General features: G+C 39.8%; 1 protein-coding gene across 5 annotated transcripts in view; it reads left to right on the forward strand.

Moving 5' to 3' along the window:
* The first annotated feature begins 258 nt into the window (after positions 1-258).
* ADGRG6 (adhesion G protein-coupled receptor G6) overlaps positions 259-16,941 on the forward strand; it is a 239,270-nt gene continuing 222,587 nt past the window's right edge. For all 5 annotated transcript variants that reach the window (XM_089673509.1, XM_089673511.1, XM_089673512.1 and 2 more), the window contains exon 1: positions 259-834. In XM_089673509.1, coding sequence (XP_089529635.1) covers positions 833-834 — 2 coding nt within the window. In that variant the 5' untranslated portion in view covers positions 259-832. The remainder of the gene's footprint in view (positions 835-16,941) is intronic.

A 16,941-nucleotide genomic window follows, 5' to 3' on the forward strand; every position in this document is an offset into this window, starting at 1 on the left:
CACTTTATTTCAAGAATAGAGTCTTATTTCAAGAACATAGACATCTATGTATATATTTCATGAATACATGCTTGAACATACAGTTTTGAAGTCAGGGTTTAGTGTGACTTTGTAATAAGTGAATATAAAAGTAGGAGCAGAGCCATGGTGGTGAGAGGGGGTGCAGTGGGCATTGCCCCCACTCACTATGCTCAGCAGTCATGGGGCGGAGTAGTTGTGTAGACAACTCTCAGCAGTCCTGTACAAGGGAGGCTCATGAGTAATAGAGGCTGGGAGCTGTCAGTGTACATCTGCCTCCACCTGTCTGTACAGGAGGGAGAAGGACCGTCCTAGGATCGCAGGGCTCAGCATGATATTAAGAAGTGTGGACAGCTTGTGATCGATCCCAGATAAAGGAGGAAGAACCTGATCACCCGACTCCTCTACTACACAATGAGCCACACAGAGCTCAGGAAGGAGATAGAGAGCTGACAAAGGAGGAGTGCCAACCAGTCCCAGCAAGGACTACAGAGCAGACTTTTGGCTCTGACAGCCCTCTTTTTTATTTAGGACTCTGCTTGGTCTATGGACTTTTTCTGGGGGGAGATAAGAAGCCTGGAACTCTCCTCTTCCATTCATTACCTTTGGAGTGGGAAGACACCAGCAGGTTCGTTTTTTGCGATCCCAGTGCTGTAATGTGAAGCTGCACTTGTTGGCTGACACCGACTGAGGACTACAGACGATCCGCAGACACACAGCTCTCCATAGTCTGGGGGGAGATCGCTTGGATTCCCAACCACCGACATGCTACCCACCAGTCTCCAGATGCTGGAAGAATAGATCCGGAGCAACAATGTAAGTTCCAACGTGACAGCTGGAGAGGGAACTACAAGGCTCAGGTCATCCTGACACTTGTAGTTCCACAGCTCTGCTGCGTAAAAAAAAACTTTCAGAACTTTAAGGAAAGTTTGGCTGAGAGATCAGGTGGCACAGGTTGGGCGATCTGACATTTGTAGCTTTACAGATCTTTAGTTCAGAAAACTTTTAGGTTGAAACTTGAATGTCCCTAAGCCTAAGGGCATCAGCGCTAGAACCTGAGAGTCTGCATAGTCACTGCGTGCACAGGCTTGTGAATGGGAGAAGAGCACACAAAACTCCTGTTTTTAAAATAAAGGACATAACTAATAGTCCTTATGATGAAAGTGCCACGTCTACTGTCATTTAGGCAGATCTACATTTATTATTGACATGTTTCCAAGGCTGGAGGGACATATCTTCTGGGGTTCTCAGGCTTTATGAATGTTTCATGGAGATCAATAAGATCAGGCTTACAGAGTGTTCATGGAAATCTGATTACTGGTAAAATGTATTTGATATGCTAATATTAATACATTCAGAGGAAGCTTGTGAGCCATGCAGAATGTTCTGAAATGTACTTTTCAGTTTTTCCAGTCCATACAACTTCTGAACACAGCTGGGAAATGTTTTGTGTAGTCTGACTCCCCTACTGGCCATAAACACAGCAGATTTCAGTTGGAAGCGTGATTGAATGGGCCCCTGCAACTTACCACTATCTCTCTTATATGATATGAACTGTGGGCTGCCCCTCTGCAGTCGTTGCAATCTAAGGTGGTTAAATTGGCAAAAAAAATCCTTTATGTGAAAGGCGATTATTTGACTTGGACTATCTATATATCTGCCTGCCTATCTATCTATCTATCTATCTATCTATCTATCTATCTATCTATCTATCTATCTATCTATCCATCCATCCATCTATCTATTAATCTACCTAATATATATTTATAATAACAATTACATATATATATTTTCCCATTATAATTAGATAGATGATAGATAGATAGATAGATAGATAGATAGATAGATAGATAGATAGATAGATAGATAGGCAGATATATAGATAGTCCAAGTCAAATAATGGCCTTTCACATAAAGGGTTTTTTTGCCATTTTGACCACCTTAAATACATTTTTATTTGCAACGATTGCACAGGGGCAGCTCACAGTTCATATCATATAAGAGTGATAAATATATATTAGATAGATAGATAGATAGATAGATAGATAGATAGAGAGATAGATGATAGATAGATAGACAGACAGATTTCAGATTGTAACAGTACACAGTGGCCTGTATAAGGATAACTTTTGAATGGTTTAATTCTGCATCAGTTATGAAATTTAGCTTACTTATTTAATTTGTTGAATGCTTTGGATCAGTAACATTTCTATGGTTTTAGTCTTAACCCTTACATATTGCCAGCCCTTTACCTGCAAAGCAATCCAATGCATACACATATAAATTTATCTGGTTGTTAGTACATCTAACATGTGAATATACACATATATATATATATATATATATATATATATATATATTAATATATATATATATACAGAATAGACATATTTCAACTCTGTACAGTGGTCAAAGTAAAGATAATTTGATAACCTGATTTGGTTCTGCAACAGTTATGGCATTTAGCTCACTTAATATTTGTATATTGAACACTTTGGATAGGTAATTATTCTATGTTCTTGGTCCTAAACTTTGTTCACCTGCCACTCAATAGATACAGATAAAAAAAAATATCTGTAGGTGTTATTTTATTGCCCTGAGATATTATTCTTGTCTGAACATCTGTACAAGGTGTTTATATAATGTTTTAGCTAAACAGAACATGAAAAGGCGCTCAGCGAGAGAGTTAATTTATGACTAACCTCTTAACGTGTCGGTTTATTTCTCCATGACCTGAAAATATTTCATTATATATGATGTAATCTGTGTACAGTACAAAGAAAACCAGGCAGCTATAAATATGTAACTAAAATATACATTATGATGGCATATAACTACTGAGGCTGTGAAGTCTAATTTTGCAAATTATAGTAAAGACTATTATTGCTATGTTGATTTGGTTATATCTTGGTGTATATATACATATATAAATATGTTGGATGTTGTAACTGAAATGGTTCAAAGATCAGTAAATGTATTGAAGTGAGAGTTATATCTCAGTTCTGAAATGATGGAGTTGGGAATAATTGCCTTTTTCATGCTTTTAGGCCACTTTCAAACAACTTTAATACTCAGTTTTGGGTGGTCACTGGGAGGCTTAATGTCTTCTAGACTCCAAGTTTCTTCTTTTTCTTCTTCTACTTGTTCTACTTTCTCTCCTACTTCTACTTCTTTTTTATTCTTCAGCCTGATTCCAAGAGTGTTACACAGAATGGTCCCATAAATATTTGTTTAATCTAAATTATTGCAAATGAATCTTTGGACTGTTACACCATCATTTGGCTATATAAATGTTTTGGCTTTCAACTGGAATTGAGAATTTTAGAGAGGATATCTCACTGCACAATTCCTGAAGAGCCATAATAAGCCATTCAGCCTGCCAGCAACCACAACTATCGGAAATCTCAGTTCTGAGTGGTCTTCGTCTTTACTGTTATTTAGGAACTTTTCTGCAGTAATAAAACTTGTAAAAGTGATTATTCCTCATGTCCGGGCAATGTTTCTACATCATATAACTCTCAATGAGGTTTTAATTGTTGAAATGTCTACATTACATCTTTCAGTATGGGTTTAATTTTCAATTGTGGATAAAGCCAAAATTATTACATTTTTGTTTTATTTGCAGGGCTTTATATATTACCAGACACAGCTTTGCTTTTATGCACAGGCTTGTACATTTTGCATGCTGGCTCCATTTATTTGGTAATCATGAAGTTAAGATAAACAAGCAATAATGCTACTGAAAGTGCCCTTATCCTCCTGAGTTTGTGCCAACTTACCAACCACAGATCTGATTTATTGATAATTTGTGTGTTATGGCACGGTGTCAATGCATGTGTCAGCAACTATATCACTTACAGTATTTGTTATCCCTTGATAAACACTTCACTGAAAAGTGCTCTTGATCTAAGCCTGTATTTCCAGTGTGTGTGATTTAGTATAGGTTGTAAATTGTTCAAAAGACCGCTTATTTAAAAGTGTGTCTTTTATTGTTCCCATAAACCCTGTCTTGAGCCGTTTGCACTCAGGGAGATCTAAAAGCCTCCTCATAGTTTCTAAGAGGGGGGCCTTCCATTATAAGAAGAGGCCATAGCAAGGATGTCTAATGGTGACCCCACAAACATCAATATGATCTTCCAACCATCATTCAATGGCACTAAACTGAATAAAACTGCAAACCTGCTCTAACAGTTTAGAGGGCTTTTGAACGATTTCAATGCTGCCACACTGATCAACCATGGTGGAATTTTGTTGATCATGTCTGATCAGTCAAACAAACATCTACCTGTGTGGTGGAAAATTGATGCTAACAAAAGATTGTTTAAAAAATTGTTTTTAATAGATTGTCTACATTTATGACCATTTCAATCAATATTTTTAGTTGATAACAAAGAGCAGAAGATTACCGTTTGCGTTGCTTTAATTAATATTTTAATCAATGATGAATCGCTTGTTTACGATTACTATTCTATCTAGACCAATCATAAAATGCAACATGTATGGCAATGATGTGCAGTGCCCTTTGGTGACTTGTGATCATATTATTGCATGAAAAGTTTTCAGATATCATGTAGCCGCAGGAGTTGGGATCATAAAGTCTCAAACTTGCTGCTGGGAAGGCTACCATTGGTGCTGACTTACTTCTAAAAATGATATTAGTCTGGCTGTTGTGCTGCCACTGACATTAATATTCAATGAGTCATTGGGGTCAAAGTACTAAACGTACAATACTGCTTTAGTAAATTAACCCCATCAATTTGGAACAAGCAGCTTTGGTAAAATCAGAGAAAAATCCTTATTTGCATTCTTGTTCATGTTTGGTGGCTCAAAGTATTGAAGCTAGAGGCTCATCTTGATAGCCAGGAAAATAACATTTTCACATGGAGAACTTAGCTATGGCAGCCCCAATGCTTCATACCAAGAGTACTTTAACACAGTTTCGTCTTAGCAGTGAATATGGATTTGGTGAGCATATATATTTAGGTAAATTACACTCTGTTTATTTTTTTGATTCTCTAAAACAGGACTCTTTTCTCTATCAAATTTTAAATTATGGGGAACTGACCCTGTTGGGATACTGCTCTGTGTCTTGCAGTCCCTGCAATGAAAGCTAAGTGCTTTATAAAGCTGAAATCTGGCAAATTAATCAGCTGTTCTGGGATAGGTACCCAAAGAATAAGTAGAGAACTTTCATATCTAGCTAAAAAAAACGCTCATTTAGGATTCAGTGAAAACCCTCATAACTGTTCCTGGTGAATGTCAGGCCACTTGAACAGAGTTTACAATGGCTAAATCTTTAACAGAGGAAAAGGGATTCATAGTCAAGTGTATTGTTGTACGCATTCCACAAAGACTAATCAATTAAACAAGATTCATGAGGACTTTCTAAAGATAATTGCTTGGTTTATGTAACAACAGTCAGTTCCTGTCTCCAGTTTACTACCCACCCATTACATCCTTGACATTGCATCCATTATTTTTCCAGTATACTCGTTGTAATATGTGGTATTACCAGATAGTAATTCAAATAAACATGTAACTTACCAGAGCAATTAAAACTGTGCATTGCCATCACTAAAAGCCAGGCATCAGGATTATTAGTAGATCCAGGGATTTCCCAGTATAGGTCAAGCTTGAACTAATGACTTCCCACCTCTCTTTTGACCAATGTAGGTGTCGTCACAGTAAATAACTAATCAAAAGATGTAGGAGAAACAGTCCTCCTGGCTCATGAGGACTTTCTAAAGATAATTGCTTGGTTCATCAGAACTTGGAGCCGTGTACAATCACCCCCTAAAATTGTAACAGCATAGGAATTTGTCAGATCCTGTCTCCAGTGTGCTACTTACCCATTGCCTCCTTGATGTTATATCCATTATTGTCCAGTATGCTGGTTATAATGTGTGTTATTACCAAGTATAATCATGTAAGTAACCAGGGCAATTCAAACTGTGCATTACCTAAAAGCAATGTATCAAGATTATCTGTAGATCCGGGGCTTTCCCAGAATAGGTCAAGCTTGGACTAACTACCTGCCACCACTCCATTGACCAGTGTAGTTGCTGTCACACTACTAAACTAATGAAAAGATGTAGGAGGAACAGTCCTGGTCCATGGGGACCTTCTAAAGATAATGTCTTGGTTTATCAAGAAGTGGAGCCCAGTACAAGCACCCCCCCCCCCAAAAAAAAAATATAGCAGCTGTCACACTACTAAACTAATGAAAAGATGTAGGAGGAACAGTCCTGGTTCATGGGGACTTTCTAAAGATAATGTCTTGGTTTATCAAGAAGTGGAGCCCTATACAAGCACCCCCCCCCCAAAAAAAAATATAGCAGCTTATAAATTAATTAGATCCTGCCCCCAGCCTGCTACCCACATATTGCCTATTTGACGTTGTATCCATTGTTATCCAGTATGTTGGTTATAATTTGAGGCTCTACCAGGTGGTAATTAAAATAAACCTTTAGTTAACCCAGACTCTTAAAACTGTGCATTACCTACACTAAAGTACATGCATCAGGATTATCAGTAGATCCAGGGATTTTCCAATATAGGTCAAGATTGGTCCCACTCCCTCCCACATCTCCACTGACCAATGTAGGTACTGTCTCGTTAAATGACCAATTAAAAGATGCAGGAGGTTCAGCACCAAGTCCTGTGTCTCAGGACCTGTTTTGCCTTGCAGTCTCTGCATATGTCCATACTTTTTGATATAATTATTTAGATGAACGTAGCCAGTGTGTGTGTGTATGTATATGTGTGTGTGCATATGTGTGTACAGTGTAAGCTATGCTATAGCACAGGCTACTTAAAATTCACTCAAACAGACTTCCTTTGTTTAGCTGTGCACAATAGATTTACACCATAGCGGGAAACAAAAATGGCCTTGTCTGCAGTATGTTTCAGCCACCTCCCATGCACTTCATATTGGCCATAGGAGGTAATAGATGGGTAACTGTTTCATGTCTAATATATTTATTCCCAGTGCTTTTATAGCACCATCCTATTATATAGAACAGTGTTTCTCAACCTTCTTTTCAGTCTAGGCACCCTTTAAAATTATGGACAGTCCTGAGGCACCCTTTAAAACTATGAACAGTTTTAAGGCACCCCATTCTAAAATGTAAAAAACTATTCCAACAGTTTAATATAACACAGCAACATCCACACATAGACACCCAATGCTAGAGGTGATTTATTCTTCCAAATCAAATACAATTTTGAACACTGGTTCTGACTAGTATTACAGTGTTTCTCTCAGTTTTTCTCCATCACTGAGCTAATGTGACCCCAGCACTGAGGGAGAGGGGCAGAGGATCAAACTAGGATGATGTGCAGGCAACTGACATCCTCCTTACCAGGCTAGAAGGTCGTAATGGTGCACAATGAAAACCTGTGGCTTTGTTTAACTAAAAGTCAGGCTTCTTACACCCGCTGGCTTGTATACAAGTTTTGTGCAACTTTTAGACATTTTGCCAACGCACCCCTGAAGAAACCTCAAGGCACCCCAGGGTGCCTGGGCACCCTGGTTGAGAAAGACTAATATACAGTTGCAAGAAAAAGTATGTGAACCCCTTGGGAGTACGTGGAGTTTTGCATGAATTGGGCATAAAATGTGCTCTGAACGTCATCTAAGTCACAACAATAGAAGAACACAGTCTGCTGAACATAATACTACACAAACATTAGATGTTGCCATGGTTTAATTGCACATAACATGTAAACATTCACAGTGCAGGGAGGAAAAAGTATGTGAACCTTTGGACTTAATAACTGGTTGACCCTCCTTTGGCAGCAATAACCTCAACCAAACGTTTCCTGTAGTTGCAGATCAGACCTGCACAACGATCTGGAGTCATTTTGGACCACTCCTCTTCACAAAACTGTTTCAGTGTAGCAATATTCTTGGGATGTCCGGTGTGAATCGCTCTCTTCAGGTCATGCCACAGCATTTCAATCGGGTTGAGGTCAGGACTCTGACTGGGCCACTCCAGAAGGCGTATTGTGTGCTGTTGCAGCCATTGTTTTGTTGAATTACTTGTATGCTTTGGGTCATTGTCCTGTTGCATCACTCATCCTCTGTGGAGCTTCAGTTGGCGGACAGATGGTCGTACGTTTTCCTGCAAAATGTCTTGATAAACTCTGGAATTCATTTTCCCATCAATGACAACAATCCATCCAGGCCCTGAGGCAGCAAAGCAGCCCCAAACCATGATGCTCCCTCCGCCATGTTTTACAGTGGGGATGAGGTTTTGATGTTGGTGTGCTGTGCCTTTTTTTCTCCACACATAGTGTTGTGTGTTCTTCCCAAACAACTCAATCTTGGTTTCATCTGTCCACAGTATATTTTGCCAGTAGTGCTGTGGAACATCCAGGTGCTCTTTTGCAAACTTCAAATGTGCTGCAATATTCTTTTTGGACAGCAATGGCTTCCTCCGTGGTGTCCTCCCATGTACTCCATTCTTGTTTAATGTTTTCCTTATTGTAGATGTGTCAACAAAAATGTTAGCATGTGCCAGAGATTTCTGTAGGTCTTTAGCTGACACTCTGGGATTCTTCTTTACCTCATGCAGCATTCTGCGCTGTGCTCTTGCAGTCATTTTTACAGGACGACCATGACTAGGGGGAGTAGCAACAGTGCTAAACTGTCTCCATTTGTAGACAGTCTGTCTTACAGTGGACACATGAACATCAAGGCTTTTGGAGATACTTTTGTAACCCTTTCCAGATTCATGCAAGTCAACAATTCTTGATCGTAGGTCTTCTGAGAGCTCTTTTCTGTGAGGCATGGTTCACATCAGACAGTGCTTCTTGAAACCAGTAAAACCAAAACAGGTGTGTGTTTTTTAAGGGCAGGACAGCTGTGAGCAACACATCCAATATCATCACACTGATTGGAGTCAAGGTTAGCTCACTCCTGACTCCAATTAGCTCTGGGAGAAGTCATTAAGCTAGGGCCTCACATACTTTTTCCTCCCTGCACTGTGAATGTTTACATGTTATGTGCAATTAAACCATGGCAACATCTAATGTTTGTGTAGTATTATGTTCAGCAGACTGTGTTCTTCTATTGTTGTGACTTAGATGACGTTCAGAGCACATTTTATGCCCAATTCATGCAAAACTCCACGTAATCCCATGGGGTTCACATACTTTTTCTTGCAACTGTAGAACAACACAGACTACACAGATCCATTCTATGAAACCTTCTTTTTCAACAGAAATTACATTCTTTTGTCCATAAGACATTTGGGGCAATACAAACCCTATGCACCCAGGACCCTTCAACAGGAGTGCTACCCACTAAGTTACTGTGCTGGTCTATAAAGTATTCAGGGGGCAAACAGATTTTTTTCCCCAAATGCATGAAGGAATTTGTAGGTGCCAAAACACATGCCACACACATTGTTACATAAAATACATCATAATCTTTATTCACAATTCACAATTAAATTGATGACCCAGTGACAGTCCGTATATCCCCGGAATATTGTACGTAGGAAAGCATGTCAACATGTCAACATGTCAACATAGGGCATCACAGTGGCTAAATGGTTAGCACTTCCACCTGGCAGTATAAGGGTCGCTGGTTCAAATCCCAACCCTGGCACAACCTGCCTAGAGATTGCATGTTCTCCCTGTGACTGTGTGGGTTTCCTCCCACACTCCAAAGGCATGCTGGTAGGTTAATTGGCTCCTGTCTAAATTGGCCCTAGTATGTATATATATGAATGTGAGTTAGGGACTTTAGATTGTATGCTCCTTGAGAGTTAGGGACTGATGTGAATGTACAATATATGTTTGTAAAGCGCTGCATAAATTGACGGCACTATATAAGTACCTGAAATAAATAAATTGCCTCATCACCACCTAACACAGCTATATAGTAAAAAAAAAAGTACTTTTATTCATTTCTGATTAATTTAATTTAGCAAAGTTTCTATGTATGCTGGCCAATTGGTCTCAACACGTTTCGCTGTTTGCTTCTTCAGCAAAACAGTGGCCGATCTAGGTTGATAAAAAAAACAAACGGGTAAGAATACATACAAATAACAGTTGTTTACCCATAAACCAAAATATGTCATTAAAACTCACATTGATATTTATGACGCTGGCTTATGATTGATTTCAGCACTACACTACCTGCACCAACACATTTTCATGTAAAACTTTTTTAAAATGTGATAAAAATTTAATTAAATAGTGGTGTGTTTGCAATTAGAATAGAACAAATACATGCATGTATATAATAAGTTGTCTGTTGATGAGCTGCTATTCACAAATAATGGCAGTGTATTCTGAATTCTACACACTTCCAGATGAATTGCCATTTCGTCATTGACATAGAGTGGGGCTAGAAACTTTCCTGGCATGCAGAGCTCTCTAGCCCGTAATTGTGAACAGGACAAACTTTTACTGCCTTCCATGGAGCAATGATGATTATGTATTGGCAGCCTTTCTTAGTAAAATAGTGGAGGTTAGAAGCAGAATATAAAGTCTGTAGTGATTTCTACAGCTATGTTAAGACATGTCCATTGAAAGCTTGTTGTGACCCACAGATATTCTCAGGGCCCATTCACACATGCCTGCCATGCTAGAACAATGTTTTACCCTGCAGGCTGGTGTCCGATTTGTGGCGGAGGTGGGGTGTGGTGGCTTTTGTTGTAACAATGCAAGGCACTGTTTACCTTTTTTTCAAACTGAAATGTCAGTGACATTTCTCTTACGTCTGTCTACTGCAGCAGAGCTACAGCATAGTGACTGATGTTGACATGTTGACAACAGGTGAGTGCCAGTACGTTGTGGGAAATAATGCAGCATGTCTGCATTTTTCCACTCCACACATCACACCAGCCTTGTGGTGTAAACCGGGCACATAGAAAACAATTGTGATCTATCTGCTCCAATGGTGACTGCCGTTGATCCAGTGTAGAGAAAACACCAATCAATGCACAAGGTGCAAACAGGTCCTCAGGAGCTGTAAAAAGTAAGTATCGTGCTCACAATAGGCAAATAGGTCAAAGGCACATCACACTAAACAGCGGTGTCCAATCAAGTAAAAAAAAATGGAACCCTGGACTTTCAACAGTCTAACGCGTTTCGAGATCTCAACCTCTTCCTCAGATAAACGAAATGGGGAGGAACCACAAAAAACAGCCAGTGGCATTGCCCCACTAACAGACCGAAAATCGGCCGATTATTCTTAGGTCCGATTTTCGAATGAAAAATTGTTTGAAAATCGACCCATGTATGGCTGGCCTAAGTTATTACCATTATTGTGTCCATTTCCTGCAGGTGTGCAGTGGTTGGGATTTATACTGATGATCCTTGTGTTGCTGAGCAGAGGTAGTAACCACTTGGTTACCTGCTTGTAGTCTTTTACATATTAAAGTTTTATATTTGAAAGTTTTGTGATAACACACTCTAATGACAAGCTTCAGTATGTGGGTGTACCCTTGGCATCATCATGTACAATACGGGGCTATTAGCCCGGCATTGTATGTGGAATGGACAAGCACGTGAGCATAGAGAGAAGGTTGCAGAAACTCAGTTGCACAAATAGAGGGAGCCCGCTGGAGCCCAGAATAAGGAATTCTCCTTATTGCTTCACCCCTGAACATAAAGATCATTTAACTCTTAACATTTAGCTCTTAGCTGTATGGGGGGGGGGGGGGGGAGTACTGCATAGGTATATTTTTTGTTCCAGTACAGAGTTCAACTTTAAGATTAGCAATCAGGTTCTTTTTAATATAAAAAGCTAACTTGTTGAAATGTAGCTGAAAAATTTCCCAACAGGATGAGTTTACTGTAACTTCCCTTAAAGTGGTTGTAAAGGCTCAAGGTTTTTTACCTTCATGCATTCTATGCATGAAGGTAAAAAACCTTCTGTGTGCAGCAGTACCCTTAGCCCCTTTAATAGTTACCTGAGTCCCATTGCGATCCATCAATGTGCACAACAGCCTCGGCTATCCCTGGTCTTTGTCTCCTGATTGGCTCAGACAGCAAGTGGGAGCCATTGCCTCCAGCTGCTGTGATATACAGTCAGTCAGCCAATGAGGAGAGAGGGGTTGAGGCCAAGCTGTGGCTTCATGTGCGAATGGACACATGGAGCAGCGGGTGCCCCCATAGCAAGCTGCTGGCTGTGGGGGCACCCAACAGAAAGTAGGAGCCAGGAGAGCCTGCAGGGGCCCCGAGAAGAGGAGGATCCAGGCTGCTCTGTGCAAAACCACTGCACACATCAGGTAAGTATACCAGGTTTGTTATTTTACAAAAAAAAAAAAGAACCTTTTATATCGCTTTAAGAAATAGTTGTCGTTCAGCTCTTCCTACTTTATGCAAGTTCCCTTCCCTTTCTCTATGGAGGCTGTCATCACTGATCTCTCTTTCTGAAAATGTCAGCTATCTGGCTGGCATGCTGATTCGGAGGCTTCAGCTAAATCAGACACATCCAGGTAACAATTATTTTCAGAAGAAAGTCATGAATGGCAGCTGATATTTTTCTTTCAGTACAGGTTTTCATTGCCTCCCTCAAGAATTGTATTAGGAAAGAATATAGGCTAGAACACTTTTACAGCCTAATACTGAACCTTTTTGTTTTTGTACTGTAAATTCATAATTAGCACTTTGCTGCTTCTTTCCTGATTAATTGCAAACAAAGAATTCATCCATTTCTTTGCTAGTTCTGTCTATCTTATCTCAGCTCAGAAGGCTGAGCCTAATCAGTTCCTTTACTCAGTATAAATCGTTAACTGGCATGATTCATATCTTACTCATTTTTGGGTATATTCATAAATTGTTCCACTCACATTTAACAATATCAGTTTTTAGATCAATCAATATCAGTTTTTCAGATCAACACTTTTTCCATAAGTAAAAATAGTTTTATAAGTTACATTATATACAGTATGTATGAACATATAGTTGTCTAAGGTGGCTCCCATGTACATTCATATACTCCATACCTGAAAGTATTAGGTAGCTTCCTTGCAGCTGAACAATGGAAGAGGAGTGAAGGCAAACTGAGCTGCTGCTGAGTAGGGAGGGGGGATTTGAAAAAAACCTTTTGCTTTGTCCAGTATGGAAAAAGTACACATTTACTTAAAGCGGAGCTCCACCCAAAAGGGAAAGTTCCACTTTAACATGCAAATAAAAGTGGCCACCTGCCCAAGTCTATAACTGGCTTATGAAGCAAGGACACATAAACAGGCATCACATAGTGAATAAAGGGGAGAGAACAATGTTCTTGGACAACTTGCCAGCCAGCTTGCTAACAACTGAATTAACCTGTCTAACAGTATGCATTTATAACAGGGGTTTAGTTAGCACACATTTGCAAATACATACGTAAGCTACAGAGCCACGACACGGCACCCTGATAATCTGTGGTCCTAACTCTACAATTTGTGAGTCCCCATAGTAGAGGCACATGCATTTATTGGATAGATCAAGGGCAGGTGAACCTGAGGGAGCCCACCCCTCTTAAAGGCAAAGGAGTGCACTGGATCCCAGCATGTAGCACAATGGCAACCAGGGTCCTAGTGCACCCACGTACCAAAACTCCAACATGCAAATAAAAGTGGCCACCTGCCCAAGTCTATAACTGGCTTATGAAGCAAGGACACATAAACAGGCATCACATAGTGAATAAAGGGGAGAGAACAATGTTCTTTGACAACACATAGTTTTGGTACGTGGGTGCACTAAGACCCTGGTTGCCATTGTGCTACATGCTAGGGTCCAGTGCACTCCTTTGCCTTTAAGAGGGGTGGGCTCCCTCAGGTTCACCTGCCCTTGATCTATCCATTAAATGCATGTGCCTCTACTATGGGGACTCACAAATTGTAGAGTTAGGATCACAGATTATCAGGGTGCTGTGTCGTGGCTCTGTGGCTTACGTATGTATTTGCAAATGTGTGCTAACTAAACCCCTGTTATAAATGCATACTGTTAGACAGGTTAATTCGGTTGTTAGCAAGCTGGCTGGCAAGTTGTCCAAGAACATTGTTCTCTCCCCTTTATTCACTATGGGATGCCTGTTTATGTGTCCTTGCTTCATAAGCCAGTTATAGACTTGGGCAGGTGGCCACTTTTATTTGCATGTTGGAGTTTTGATCAGCCATATTTTAACAGCTGCCAGATGTTTGATAGTATTGAAGTAAAACCAGCAATTGCCACTTTTTGGAACTGATTTCTACAAACATGTTTATGATGTTCACAATATGGAATACCTGACAGCTCGACTTCACAATATCATCCCTAAATTTAACAAAATTTGGCACTCCCGACATCTTCTAGAATCTTAGATATATCAATAGAGATACGTTTGTGGTGTATTGTTCACGTGGAGATACATGGAATTGCCCAGTAGGTGGGTCATACTCCCCCCCCCCCCCCCCCCACACACACACACACCCTCCCTGCTGCTCCTCTCTAACTTTACCTTTCCTTATTTCCTCCTCTTCTTTTATACTTTTCTATTATTTTCACGTTGTAAAACTTATGTTGCAGTGGATTTCTTGTCCTACCTTTTATATGCATCTTAAAACTTGGAAGTCATGCAGTGATATTTTTATTCTTTCGTATTTTAAGTGTTATTGATATAATTATTATGCATCTCATTTACTTGTACTGTTCAATCCACTGGTTAGAATTGTATTGGTGTTCCTACTTAGACTTTTGGATCTTTATATGACATGAAGCATGTTGATGATCTCATGTACAACTTTATCTAAGGGCATCCAGGTCTGTGCATCCATCCCTGCATACCTGTCATACTTGTCTGTATGGGTGAGTCCTTACAGTCGATGTGTATCTGTTCACGTTCTATAGGATGCCTGCAGTAGTTGTAAAAAAAAGTAACACATGGCACAATGCTAAGTCCTGAGTGAAAGAAGATATCGATAAAATGATACAATACATTTTTTAAACAATGTGTTGACTAATTACATATGATTTTGCCAAATATAATTTATCTGAGTACTGTAGCAGCACATTGGCAGTTATAGGTAGAAACAGAAGTATACTAGAGCAGCCTTTCTCAACCAGGATGCCAAGGCACCCTGGTGTGCCTTGAGGTTTCTACAGGGGTGCCTTGGCAAAATGTCTAAAAATTGCCCAAAACTTGTATACAAGCCAGCGGGTGGAACAAGCCTGACTTTTAGTTACACAAAGCCACAGGTTTTCATTGTACACCATTACTACCTTCTAGCCGCTTGCGTCCTGATAACCAATGACATCATGAGTTGATAAGGAGGATGTTGGTTGCCTGCACAGCATCCTTGTTTGACCCTCCCCTGCCCCTCTTCATAAGTGCTGGGGTCACATTAGCTCAGTGATGGAGAAAAACTGAGGGAGAAGAGAAACACTGGAATACTAGTCAGTACCAGTGTGCAAAACTGTATTTGCTTTGGAAGAATAAATCACCTCTAATGTTGGGTGTCCTACATATGTGTGCATGCTGCTGCATTATATAAAACTATTAGAATAGTTTTTCACATTTTAGAATGGGGTGCCTCAAGACTGTCCATATTTTTAAGGAGTGACTCGGGACTGTCCATAATTTTTAAAGGGCGCCTTGACTGAAAAAGGTTGAGAAACACTGTACTAGAGTTTCAAACTCATGAGCCTGTTGCAGATGTTAAGTATAAATGACCTGGTGGGGAATCTGTTTGAGGCATCCTGTGTGTAGAGGATGAAGCTGGTAATACACTTAAATATTCGCTTGATAAGCCCAGCAAGCTGAGAGAAATCCATAGATTCCCACATCCATGCTAAACAACATGGATATACCAAGCTCCTACTTCCAGCTATTGTATTTTGACAGCCAGTATCCACAGCTGTTAGAATACCCAAACAGTGACAGAAGCTGACTGGCTGTAGTAACTGTTTTGCTGGATTTTCCACCCGGCTCCTTCAGTTTCACAATCAAAGTTTTTCAAGCTAGGTGGCATTGGTAGGGTCACACATGGCTTAATTTTCACCCAATTCACAGGAATCGGTCAAAATTGGACCCATGTACTACCAGCTTAAGACTATATGTTCTGTATGTTAATTTCATTATGTAATATACAACTAGCTAAGAGTTTTCAGAGGGTTAGAGAAAGCCTATGCCTATCAATTTTGAATATCCTCCTGGCCAGGCAAATAACCTACATGAGTGTATTACCCACAATGTTTGTATCCCCTCTAGGCTTCATAGGAACTTCAAAAGCAGTGGGGTCTGGCAGGAGTTAGCGCTTTGAATGGGCTGAGCAATTTAGGTTTAATGAAGAAGTGTTTTTAAGTGCACTGTGTTCAGTACTTTTTCAGACCACTGCCTGTTGATTTTAGGAAGATGTTCAAAAACATTAAATTCTGATTTGTAAAAATATATCGTCAGTGAATGACTCGAGTCTAACACAGCATGCTGAACTGTCAGCTCGGTTGGCACTGCCGTAGACTGTGGATGTATGAGTCCTTTCATGAAAGGTTCACAGTTTAAGCTGTGCCACATGAATGAATAGAAAGTACTGTTTGCTGCTTCAGAATCTATTATCTTTTACGTCAGGGGAGCTGGTGCCAACCATATGATAGAAAGATGCATTAGCAGCCTAATCTGCCTTGGTACTTGGCAGTACTGTCATCCTAGAAAGGAAAAAAAGGTTGAATTGCCATAGTGTACAATGACAGTAAAATGACTAGATGTCGGATTCTCCATAACTTTCTTATATTAGGAAAACGAAAACCAAAGCAGAACCAGTCTATTTTTACATATCTCGAAGAACCTCTGTTTCACTTGTTTGCTTTTGTGGTTGGCCAGATGAGGGAATTTGAGCTTGTTGTATACAGCCAATCAAGTTTGAGGGCAGATAACATATTTTTCCTTACTAACTGTTTTAACATTTTAGTTTACATAGTGCTGTCAATGTATGCAGCACAAAT

Source organism: Staurois parvus, unplaced genomic scaffold (genome assembly GCF_062004578.1).
Source record: "Staurois parvus isolate SC_StPar_1 unplaced genomic scaffold, SC_StPar_1.0 ptg000139l, whole genome shotgun sequence".
NCBI lineage: Eukaryota > Metazoa > Chordata > Amphibia > Anura > Ranidae > Staurois > Staurois parvus.